The 13,833-nt window shown below is 38.8% G+C and overlaps 1 protein-coding gene across 1 annotated transcript in view; it reads right to left on the reverse strand.

The window, feature by feature from the left end:
* Positions 1–5,698: 5,698 nt before the first annotated feature.
* LOC118768046 overlaps positions 5,699–13,833 on the reverse strand; it is a 20,960-nt gene continuing 12,825 nt past the window's right edge. The window contains exons 6-9 of the mRNA XM_036513794.1: positions 12,192–12,439; positions 11,849–11,942; positions 9,294–9,520; positions 5,699–5,830 (exon numbers count right to left, since the gene is read on the reverse strand). Of these exons, the coding sequence (XP_036369687.1) occupies positions 5,714–5,830; positions 9,294–9,520; positions 11,849–11,942; positions 12,192–12,439 (686 nt within the window). The 3' untranslated portion in view covers positions 5,699–5,713. The remainder of the gene's footprint in view (positions 5,831–9,293; positions 9,521–11,848; positions 11,943–12,191; positions 12,440–13,833) is intronic.

Genomic DNA, 13,833 nt, shown 5'->3' on the forward strand with positions numbered 1-13,833 from the left:
TTTTGTTACATTTTTTTGCTGTGGTTGATGGAAATAGTGCAACATTCAGGTACTGGAATCAATTTAACCCCTTAGTATTTAAACCGGCCATATCCGGCCAAAATAGTTAATCTGTTTTATGCTCAAACTGACCAGATCCAGGCCCTCACACCTACCCTACAATGTTATTCTACATCAAGTAATTACACCATCAAGATCTTGAAGATATGAGATAATGCTTGATTAATTCAAATCAATGGGAATCAATAGGCATTATGTTTGATAGAATAACCTGAACACTAAAGGGTTAATCGGTGACCCCCTGATAACCCCCAAATATTAAGGCCACTGTGCCAATGTTAAAACTATTATAAAACCATTACTAAAAGAGTGGTGGATTGGTAGTTAGAGGCATGATATCTTGCGGTATTTAATTGCTTTCCTTTACATTTTGAGTTCAAATTCCACCAGAGTTGACTATGACTTTCCTTTTTCCGGCAGGGGAAGGATTTCATAAAACTAAGTACCAGTTATATACTGAGGTTGATTTAAGTGACTGTTCCCTCCCCTCCCGCCACAAAATGAATGGCCTTGAGCCTGTCTTAAAGAAATAAAAGTAACTGTCCTTAAAAGGGTATATTTAGGAAGGGGTACTTTATGATCCAAAAACGTGATGTAATTTGAGGGTGGGGGTTGAGTGGACAGTATGATTTTGGAGGGTGGTGGGGAGGGGGGGAAATTATTTTGTTGTTTTCTGAGGGGGTTTTTTTTTTCTGATTTTCTTTTGTGGCCCTGAGGGCAAAACTCTGCCATTCAAATTTGATATATAACAACAGGATATATATATAACAGCCAGATGGCGTACCTTGTGAAATACATACACACAACAAAAAAAAAGAAAGAAAAGAAATGAAGAAAAAACAAAAATGAAATAAAATATGAATATATGAAGAAATGAAGAATTAAATGAAAAGATAAATAAATAAATAAATAAAAGTAATTTGGACTGAATAATATTGATGAAGAAGAAGAAGAAGAAGAAGAAGAAGACAAATCTGTTGTCTGTGTGTCATTATAGATTCACCATAGGTGTTTCTCTTGTAATAGTTCTGTTTCAGACTTGAAAATTGTCAACATCCCATCTGCATATATATATATATATATTATATATATACATACATACATACATACATATATATACCCACACATGTATATATATATATATATATATATATATATATGCACATATATATATACATATACATATCTATGTATATATGCATATATATATATATGTATGTATGTATGTGTGTATGTATATATATTTGTGCATATGTATATGTACAAATATAGATATATATGTACAGACATTGATATACATGTGTACAGATATAGACGTATATGTATGTATCAGGTATCTGTACTGATTACATATATATATATACACACATATATATATATATATATATATATATTTATTTATAAATATATGTATATAAATATATATATGTATATATACTATATATATAAATATATACATGTATATATAAATATATACATGTATATATACATATATATATAAATATATACATGTATATATATATAAATATATATATGTGTTATACTATATTATACATAAATATATATATGTGTGTATTATATATATAATATATATATGTACATATACATATATATATAAATATATATATGTATGTGTATATATATATATATATATATAAATATATATGTATGTGTATATATATATAAATATATATATATATGTGTGTATATATATATATATATTATATATAAATATATATATATGTGTGTATATATAATATATATATATAAATATATATATATGTGTGTATATATATATATATATAAATATATATATGTGTGTATATATACATATATATATATATATAACTATATGTATCTATATATATATAAATATATATATGTATATATATATACATATATATATATATAAATATATGTACTATATATATATATATATATTGATATATGAATATAAATATATATATCTATAATATAAAAAGTTAAATCTGCTTACAATATTGTTTGTCTTTTTTTCTCGTTGCTTATTTTATGTACTATTGTTTATATTTTCTCTTTTTTCAGTCACTGGCAGGAATTGAACTTAGAAATACAGGGGAAAAAAATAACAACACCCCATCAAATAAAGCATTGTCACTTGTGTACTGGACCCAGTTTCCCTTCACTGATCAAACTGAGTTTCATCCAGTGTCATAGTACAGGCAAGACCCAGAAGCTGGGTGCGTTAACTTCGCTTCACTGTAAGATAGAAACCCCTTCAACTACTATTTAGTCCCCCGCCCCTATAATATAGGCACATGACTTAGTCGTTAGGGTATTTACCTCATGGTCATAAGGTCATGAGTTCAATTTCCACCAGTGACGGGTTGACTCCTAGAGCAAGACACTTTATTTCACGTTGGCTCAGGCCACTCAGCTGGCAAAGGTGAGTAATAACTGTATTTGAAAAGGGCCAGCTTTGTCACATCCTGTGTCATGCTGAATCTCCTCAAAAGCTATATTAAGGGTTTATGTTCTATGGAGTACTCAGCCACTTGCACGTTAATTTCACAGGCAGACTGTTCCAGTGATTATTGGATCAATGGAAACCACAAAGATCTGTATATCTTCATCATCATCATCATCATCATAATTGTTGCCATATTCACCATCGCTATAATCATCCTCATCGTCATATTGTCGTCATTATCATCATCACTGTCATCATTGTCATCATCATCATCGTCATTGCCATCATCATCACCGTCATCATCATCATCATCAACATCATTATCATCATCATCATCTTGTCGTCATTATCATCATCACTGTCATCATTGTCATCGCCATCAGTATCATCATCATCGTCATCATCATCATCGTCATCATCATCATCATCACCGTCATCATCTTCATCATCATCATCATCATATTGTCGTTATTATCATCATAACTGTCATCATTGTCATCATCATCACCACCATCAGCACCTTCAGTATCATCATCATCATCATTCATCATCATCATCATCATCATTCATCATCATCATCATCATTCATATATATATATGCTTAGGCCGACTGAGTACAGCTGGAGGCTCTTCCTGTCACCAACTCTTATCCTCCCTTATCAAAACATGTTCATACTAAAGATTGGGAATGAAGGAGCCTGTCTGCCTGACAGAGGCATTGATAGTAGTGAAATCAAGGCAAGAAGGCAGTAATACATGCACACGTAGACAATCACTCACACACATACACATAGAGGCGCACTCCGTCGGTTATGACGACGAGAGTTCCGGTTGATCCGATCAACAGAACAGCCTCCTCGTGAAATTAACATGTAAGTGGCTGAGCACTCCACAGACACGTGTACCCTTAACGTAGTTCTCAGGGATATTCAGCGTGACACAGAGAGGACAAGGCCGGCCCTTGTGAAATACAGGTACAACAGAAACAGGAAGTAAGAGTGAGAGAAAGTTGTGGTGAAAGAGTACAGCAGGATCACCACCATCCCCTGCCGGAGCCTCGTGGAGCTTAGGTGTTTTCGCTCAATAAACACTCACAACGCTCGGTCTGGGAATCGAAACCGTGATCCTATGACCGCGAGTCTGCTGCCCTAACCACTGGGCCATTGCGCCTCCACATACACATGTGCATACACACACATAGAATGTGTGTGTGTTTTCCAGCCACATACTTCTACAATACACAAAACATTCTAATTCTTGTTTTAATACAGTTATTCTTTTTATCTGTTTCAGTCATTTGACTGCAGCCATGCTGGAGCACCACCTTTAGTCGAACAAATTGACCCCAACATTCTTTGTAAGCCTAGTACTTATTCTATCAGATTCTTTTGCCGAACCACAAAGCTCATCATCATCATTGTTCGACCGTGGTCGAGACAATGGAATTTACCATGCTACGCCAGACTTCACGGTCCATCATGGCATTACGGAGGTCCTGTTGCTGGATGCCTGTATCCCTGGAGATTACATCAGGGTAGGAGAGTGTGCGCCCTCTGGTATTGTGAGTAGATGGTTTCCAGAGGAGAAGAGTAGAAAATTCCTCGTTTTCAGCTCTACAACAATGTCCAGCAAACTGGACTCTCCTACCTTTCACAAGAGATGACACAGGTGATAGTTTCCCATATATTTGCATTTTGGTTGGATGGCGCTTCCACGAGAGATTTTGAGCTCCCATAAGGAGGCGAGTGTAGGTTCCATCCAACCGCCTCTCAAGCTTCTTTGATAACGTCCAGGTTTCTGAGCCATATAGTAGAATTGGTTTGACTGTGGCTTTGAAGATTTCAAGTTTGAAGTCTCTACCACAAAGCTACAGGGATGAAAACACACCAACATTGGTTGTCAAGTGATGGTGGAGGTACAAACACAGACACCAACGCCAGAAATCCAGGATCTGGAATTATCCAGTAATTTTTTGCTAGTTTTATTTTGTCTTTTTGTCTTCTCTACTGGTGCTGTATGAACATTTAATGTGGTTTTAGAGTCAGATCTTGGCTGCTATTTTCAGCATGGCGGTATCTCGTAGATACCCTCAACTATAATTTTAATAATAATTATTACCTTTGAAGGTTCTTATTTCCATGCTGGCCACTTGATAAGATTGATATTTAATTTAAATTAACGATCTTATCCTTATTCATATATATACACGACAGGCTTCTTTCAGTTTCCATCTACGAAATCCACTCACAAGGCTTTGGTTGGTCTGAGGCTATATTAGAAGACACTTGCCCAAGGTGCCACGTAGTGATGACTGAATCCAGAACCATGTGTTTGGTAAGCAATCTACTTACCACACAGCCTCATTCCATCAAGGATTTATGGGGGTCCCACTGAGTAGAATAGGAATCAAAGGGGTCCACAGGTAAAAAAAGGGTGAGAAAACACTGGTGTAGATCTTCCAGCAGAACTCCTTTAGCGAGAAAGGACGAGAACAGTTTATGCATCTCATGGCATGAATGAAGTTGCGTAGTGGACAAGACTAAAAAGGATGAAGATAGAAATCTTCCTTTTTGAGCAGATCCTCATCAACTTAATTCAGGGTTGACTTGAAAATGAAAGGGAGGATAGGGCCACCCAAGGCGGATTGGTCTGACACGGAGTGGTATTAGGGCCACAACCCGGCAGATGGTGCTCTGGTGAAAATCCTCGGAGTGTCTGTTTCGGCAACCAGCGACTCCTCGGTCGTTCTGTCTCTGCATCTGCGGACAATCTGCGGCAAACAGGATGTCTCTACATGCGGGATTGCTGGGGACCGCTTGTGAAATCCACATATTCCCACAAAACTTTTTCCATGAATCCTCAATAGCGAATACAATGGCAACATCGGCCTGCGTCGATGGAACCGTGACTGGCTCGCTATCTCCAGTGAACTGGCACAGGACTGTCATGCGTGGGCTGCCATGGTTCGAGATGCCTCGAGAGTGGTAGAAGCCGACATGACCCACCCAGAGTGAATGTCGCCACAAGTACAAGTAAGTAAATTAAAACCTTCCATCAAAATTCCATGTAAAGTTTTGTCCCAAACACCATCTTAATAATGGCAAAGCTATTTTACGAAATTCTTCCTTATTTTCGAAACTAATTGAAACAAAGACAAAGTATTTCAACAGAAATATGGTAAGAAACGGGTTGAACGAGACAAGTTCAGAAACACCAAATACCTTTTGTTATTCGAGAGAATCCTGCCACCGAGGAATTGTGAGTGCTGCTGTCTTCGTTTCTATTGAATTTAAACTCTGTGTAATTGCTGATCATACTTATCTGAAATGATAGATTTGAAATATTGTTAAGATAACTCAGCTCTTTTACTCTTTTACTCTTTTACTTGTTTCAGTCATTTGACTGCGGCCATGCTGGAGCACTGCCTTTAGTCGAGCAAATCGACCCCGGGACTTATTCTTTGTAAGCCCAGTACTTATTCTATCGGTCTCTTTTGCCGAACCGCTAAGTGACGGGGACGTAAACACACCAGCATTGGTTGTCAAGCAATGCTAGAGGGACAAACACAGACACACAAACATATATATATATATACATATATACGACAGGCTTCTTTCAGTTTCCGTCTACCAAATCCACTCACAAGGCTTTGGTCGGCCCGAGGCTATAGCAGAAGACACTTGCCCAAGATGCCACGCATTGGGACTGAACCCAGAACCATGTGGCTGGTTAGCAAGCTACTTACCACACAGCCACTCCTGCACCTATTTGAGATCTGATTATGAGTTGCCTCAGTTCCTTGTCAAGGGGTTGGTGTCGTTTGTCCGAGCATTTTCTGTTTGTGTCAGTGTCCTATGGTGGAAGTAGGGCGGGTAGGAGAAACACTAAATCCTTTCTTTGCTCAAACCTCATTTCAAGTCAATCAATCAATTGATCGTGGAGGCACATGGCCTGGTGGTTAGAGCAGCGAACTCGCGGTCGAGGGATAGTGGGTTCGAATCTCAGACCGAGTGATGTGTGTGTTTATGAGCGAAATATCTAAGCTCCACGCGGCTCTGGCAGAAGGTAATGGCGAACTTCTGCTGACTCTTTCGCCACAACTTTCTCTCACTCGTTCCTCCTGCATCTTGCAGCTCACTTGTGACGGACCGGTGTTCCGTCCAGGTGGGGAACCTATATGCCAAGGAAACCGGAAAACCGGCCCTTATGAGCCAGGCGGGGCTCGAGAAGGAACAAACAATCAATTGATCTATCAATCAACCAAGTTTAAGCACAAGTTTAATAAAGAGTTTCTACTGCTTGCCTTTGTGGAGGCGCAATGGCCCAGTGGTTAGGGCAGCGGACTCGCGGTTTCGATTCCCAGACCGGGTGTTGTGAGTGTTTATTGAGCGAAAACACCTAAAAGCTCCACGAGGCTCCGGCAGGGATGGTGGTGATCCCTGCTGTACTTCACCACAACTTTCTCTCACTCTTACTTCCTGTTTCTGTTGTACCTGTATTTCAAGGGGCCGGCCTTGTCATTCTCTGTGTCACGCTGAATATCCCCGAGAACTACATTAAGGGTGCACGTGTCTGTGGAGTGCTCAGCCACTTACACGTTAATTTCACGAGGAGGCTGTTCCGTTGATCGGATCAACCGGAACCCTTGTCGTCGTAACCGACGGAGTGCCTCCACTACTTGCCTTTTCTTCAAGCCAGGTATATCCTCTCAGCAGGTCATTAACATTTTTGGTCTTAATTAATTAAGAGAGTCACTTAGCATTCTCCACTGACGATGCGAATATGGAGCTAGTACTGCAGAGGAATAGAATGGTCAGCAGTCATACACTACACCCACTTGTAACTGTAAGATGTACCATTGCCATGAGTATCATCATCATCTTCAACATGATCACTACTACCACTGTCTCCACCATCATTACCATAATCCTCCTTAACATCCAATTTCCACGATGGAATGGGCTTGACAGTTTGACAGGACCTGAAAAGATGGCTGGGTGGTACATCATGCACCACTGTCTACTTTGGCATGGTTTCTTATTTCTTTACTGCCCACAAGGGGCTAAGCATAGAGGGGACAAACATGGACAGACAAAGGGATTAAGTCGATTACATTGACCCCAGTGCGTAACTGGTACTTAATGTATCGACCTCAACAGGATGAAAGGCAAAGTCGACCTTGGTGGAATTTGAAATACCTATTTCTTTATTACCCACAAGGGGCTAAAAACATAGGGGACAAACAAGGCAGACAAAGGGATTAAGTCGATTACATTGACCCCAGTGCATAACTGGTACTTAATTTATCGACCTCAAAAGGATGAAAGGCAAAGTCGACCTTGGTGGAATTTGAAATACCTATTTCTTTATTACCCACAAGGGGCTAAAAACAGAGGGGACAAACATGGACAGACAAACGGATTAAGTCGATTACATCGACCCCAGTGCGTAACTGGTACTTAATTTATCGACCCCGAAAGGATGACAGGCAAAGTTGACCTCGGCGGAATTTGAACTCAGAACGTAACGGCAGACGAAATACGGCTATGCATTTCGCCCAGCGTGCTAACGTTTCTGCCAACTCGCCGCCTTAATAGTTTGATAGCCATAGAAACCATGCTAAACCATACTTTGGCATGGTTTCTATGGTTGCATGACTTTCCTAATGTCAACCACTTTACAGAGTGTACTGAGTGACTTTTTCGTTCATGGCACCAGCACTAACAAGGATCACCTTATAACTCCAAGGTTAAGGTCCAAAAGAAGCCCTTATAACTGAGGGAGGATAGAAGAGGGAGTGGGTGGTGATTTTAGGCAGGAGGATGAGTGATTGTATTTTAGAGGGGAAACAAGTGAAATAAATAGGGGACAGGGGATAGGTAAGGGATTAGCTACAGGGTTTAGAAAAAGAGGAGACAGAGTTGAAAGGCGAGAGGGTGGGTTGTGTAGTGAGCATGGTGGTGGCGAGGGAGGGTAAAGTCGAGGGCTATCCCTCATTATAAGTATGTTCCAGAAGAGAACATGGAGTAAAGTTGGCCCCACTGAAAGTGTGAACCAGTCATTTTGAAGTATGAAATTCTCTTCCATGAAACATGCAGCCTGACTCCCTATCATCTCTACATGTTTTCACTTTAACATTCAGGTTTCTCGGTCAAATGTAATGCTTATTTACTCTTTACTCTCTTTTACTTGTTTCAGTCATTTGACTGCAGCCATGCTGGAGCACCGCCTTTAGTCAAGCAAATCAACCCCAGGACTTATTCTTTGTAAGCCCAGTACTTATTCTATCGGTCTCTTTTGCCGAACCGCTAAGTAACGGGGACACAAACACACCAGCATCGGTTGTCAAGCAATGCTAGGGGGACAAACACAGACACACAAACACACACACACATATATACACATATACGACGGGCTTCTTTCAGTTTCCGTCTACCAAATCCACACACAAGGCTTTGGTCAGCCCGAGGCTATAGTAGAAGACACTTGCCCAAGGTGCCACGCAGTGGGACTGAACCTGGAACCATGTGGTTGGTAAACAAGCTACTTACCACACAGCCACTCCTGCGCGTATTGATTCACATTGTTTTGAAATAAACATAGATTATGTCATAGCTTCAAGATTTCGATGGCGTGATGGTTAATTGCTAGTATGAGATTGTAGGTTATGTGTGAGAGGTCAGATATGGATGTTTTGAGCATAAAACGGAAAATATTGGGGCTGGATATGATATGGCTGTTTTAAATGCTAAAGGGCAAAAGTAGGTTAAGAAAATATATTTACTTCATTGATTTTCAGAGATTCATTCTTAAAATGGAGATTTATGCTTGTGATTTCCAAGTTTTCATACGTCTTCAGATTAAAATACTTAATATAGCTATCTCCATATGTGCAGAAATTCCTCCATTTCAAATGTCTGGTGAAAGAAGATAACGTGCCTTGGATTATTTCTACGGAGAAAGTTCGTTCATGTTCTTCAGGAGAAATAACTTTCAACAGCCAGTTCTTGCCTGAAATAAAAATTTAGAAAATAGGACTTTTAGTCTGTGTGTGTATACATACACACAAGCATATATGCATTCACACACACACACATGTATATACAGGGTATCCCAAATTTCATAACTTTACTATAACATACAGTATGGGGTAGACGAAGACTTATAGATAAATAAATAAGTAAATAATAATAAGGGAGGAAGCGCTCTGTCGGTTACGACGATGAGGGTTCCGGTTGATCCAAATCAACGGAACAGCCTGCTCGTGAAATTAACGTGTAAGTGGCTGAGCACTCCACAGACACATGCACACTTAACGTAGTTCTCGGGGATATTCAGCATGACACAGAAAGTGACAAGGCCGGCCCCTTGAAATACAGGTACAACAGAAACAGGAAGTAAGAGCGAGAGAAAGTTGTGGTGAAAGAGTACAGCAGGGATCACCACCATCCCCTGCCGGAGCCTCGTGGAGCTTTTAGGTGTTTTCGCTCAATAAACACTCATAACGCCCGGTCTGGGAATCGAAACCGCAATCCTATGACCGCGAGTCCGCTGCCCTAACGACTGGGCCATTGCACCTCCACAAATAATGATAATGATAGTATACTACGGGTACTATAAGTGAGACAGAATTTTTTCAATTTTTCCAAAGCAAAATATTTTTATATTTCAAACAATTATGACATGACCATATTTATTCGATATGCCATTCCTAATGCCAACCACTTTACAGGGTGTACTGAGTGACTTTTTCGTTAAAGTGCTACTGGAAGCTTGAAAATGCAAAGAAGAGAGTTTAGGAGGGAGTTTCAGACAGATCCACCTACGTGACTTAATATCATCCAAATTAGAGATGAGTTTGAACATGGAACTCTTCAGAATGTCTACAAAAAATATGGCTCCTCCGTGGATATGGAAGAGCCCTACAAAGCAAGAATGTATACACAAGACATATTGTCAGGGTTCAAGAAAATTGGTGCCAGGAGTTATTAGACAAAAATTTGATATTGAAAGTCCAACTTGATTTTGAAATGCTCTTTCAATTACTTTAAATATTACAAAGAAATTAGTAAAATAATTTGGTTATCATTCAGCTAGTGTTAGGAACATAAATTGTGACTAAGGTTTGATGGTAGTTTTTATTCAAAACTTATGAAAACAAGACATTTGTATTACAGAACCAGAGCCGTTTTCATAAGTTTTGAATAAAAAACTTCCATCAAATCTTAGTCACAATTTATGTTCCTAACACTAGCTGAATGATAACCAAATTATTTTACTAATTTCTTTGTAATATTTAAAGTAATTGAAAGAAACACAGAGCATCTCAAAATAAATACAGTAATGAAAGGGTTAAAGGATAAAAATTAGACCAAAGAATAGCCTATACTCTCAAAGAAGATGATCCAAAGCAAAGACTAGAGGTTTCTAATGGAATTTGGAAGCATGTATAGGAGATGCACACTTCCTAATAAAAATTCCTTAAAGTGATGAGGCTAAATTTAAATTAAACGTCTCAACGAACCACAACAGTTGCCTCTAATGAAAACCTGAGAATTCAAATATTAGAGAGAAACATCATGTTAATATATAGGCGCAGGAGTGGCTGTGTGGTAAGTAGCTTTCTTACCAGCCACATGGTTCCGGGTTCAGTCCCACTGCATGGCATCTTGGGCAAGTGTCTTCTGCTATAGCCTCGGGCCGACCAATGACTTGTGAGTGGATTTGGTAGACGGAAACTGAAAGAAGCCTGTCGTATATATGTATATATATATATATATATATATATATGCGTATATGTGTTTGTGTGTCTGTGTTTGTTCCCCCACCATCGCTTGACAACCGATGCTGGTGTGTTTACGTCCCCGTCACTTAGCGGTTTGGCAAAAAGAGACCGATAGAATAAGTACTGGGCTTACAAAGAATAAGTGCCGGGGTCGATTTGCTCGACTAAAGGTGGTGCTCCAGCATGGCTCCAGTCAAATGACTGAAACACGTAAAAGAGTAAAGAGTAAAGAGTAGGTGTTATAGTGTGGTGCAGCCTCTCACCAAAAGAATTAATTAAACCATTCTTTACAGTACTATAACTGATCTCATTAACTTACTGTGACAATCTGGCACATCAAACATTCAAAGGATTTTAAGAACTCCATATTAATTAAACACAAATTTATCAAGTATGTGAATTCTACATATCTCTTTCTTTAAATTTCCTTAATTTCAATTTAAACTATTATTAATCCTGCTTTGAATTCTCACAAAATGATTATCTCCCTTTTGATAGTTGTGACCACCGGAGGGACCCCATATGCTTGATGTGGTTGCTCAATGAAATCTTACTTTTTAGAACTTCACAAGAATATTTCCTTGCATTTTTCCTATTTATGTTAACACAACCATATTCTTCTCCAGTAAGCACCTTTGTCATGACAATCTGAAAAAATTAATTAAAAAATGGTTTTAAGTTAAGTTGATTATATCTATCTATCTATCTATCTCTCTCTCTCTCTCTCTCTCTATATATATATATATATATATATATACATTATATACATACATACATACACACACACACACACATATATATATAATGTGCATTTTTACTCTAACAATAACAAAGACAAAGTAAGGAACAAAAAGAAAGAAAAGCAAACACAGAATTCAAGAAGGTGAAAATACTTACCTTGGATATATTGAAAGGTTTTTTATTGCTTCTGAAGTCTATTTCCACCTCGCTGATGCTTACATTCGGAATATTGGTAACAGCAGATATTGTGGGGAGGTGAGCTAACTTTTGGAATGCTAGACGAGTTTGGTTCCTTGTCTGTGAAGAGTTTGATTTACTGTCACCCATCCCAACAAATATCTTCATTTGTTTTGCACGTTCTATCCGTTTGGATCGAGAAGTTAGTTCTATTCTCCATGTGGAATCTAAAGAAGAAAGAAAAAAAATAGTCAAAGGGAAAAAAAAACAATAACAAACATGGTGTAGTGGTCATCCAAACACACACATATATACATACATATTCATATATATATACATATATATATCCATACATTCCATACATATATATATATATATATATATATATATCAATATATATATATATATATATATATATATATATAAACATATATCTATCTATATATATATACACACACACACATATATGTATATATATATATATATATGCCAGCGCCGCCTTAACTGGCTTCCGTGCCGGTGGCACATTAAAAGCACCAACTGATCGCGGCTGATTCCAGACTCCCTTGGAACCTGTGCCGGTGGCACGTAAAAAGCACCCACTTAAATTTTCACTGCTTAACTTAAAATGGACTTTTCACTGCTTTCAATCTGTTTGTTTAGGCGATTTGAAATTTTTGTACGCCGTCTCATTAAAATTTTCCTCTCTCTGGGGATTTTGTTCTTGTGTACAGTGGCCTTTCTCTCTGGGACACATTTGTAGCATATGGCTTGCATTACAGACATGAATTGTTGAAGTTTCACGTCGATGTCTGGCGAGGAGAGACATTTAGGCCAGTTTTGTTTGAGGATCTCTTTCTCAATTTGTTTCCAGTTTGCCTTATGGTAGTTCAAGCTGGAAAGATTCTGAGGGTTTCTTGTAGGCTGCATGTCCGTGCTCTCTTTTGGCCCGTACATGGTCAGCTCTACCATGTTGTGATCCGAGAGTAGTGTCGGTGTTACTTTCACATTATGGATGAGATCCATGTCATTTGTGAAGCAGAGATCCAGTGTGTTACTTGCCCTGGTTGGTTGGAGTATTACTTGCTCCATGTACAGGGTGTTGATGAGGTTCAGGAGGGACCTCGCCTGTCCTCGTTCACATCTTGTCATTCCTGGAAGAGAAAGGCCCTCAGGCCATCTGACATTGGGTAGATTGAAGTCTCCCATGAGAAGTACACTTATGTGTTGTTCTAATGTGATTAGAACTTCTTCTATTTTTATAAGGCAGTCTTCAAACTTGCCTACATGGCTTGGGGCATCTGGAGAGCGATATGTAGCACACACAACTACATCGAGTTGCCTTATGTGTACAATTAGTGTGTCACACACCGAGTTTGAGTATGACAAAAGGACCTGGGGTGTGAGGTCCTCACGGATGTACATAGCAACTCCTCCATGACTCCTTTCTTTTCTGTCGGTCCGTAGTACAACATACTGTGGTATGTGTAATTCCGCATCTGCTATGTCCGGTTTCAGGTGCGTTTCCGTAAGTGCTATGCATAAGGCTTGATTGCATGCGACAAAGTCTCTCAGGAACGGGATTTTTGTCCTGTTACTGAGTGTTTGCATTCCTCTGATG

The sequence above is a fragment of the Octopus sinensis genome, linkage group LG26 (genome assembly GCF_006345805.1).
Source record: "Octopus sinensis linkage group LG26, ASM634580v1, whole genome shotgun sequence".
Lineage (NCBI taxonomy): Eukaryota > Metazoa > Mollusca > Cephalopoda > Octopoda > Octopodidae > Octopus > Octopus sinensis.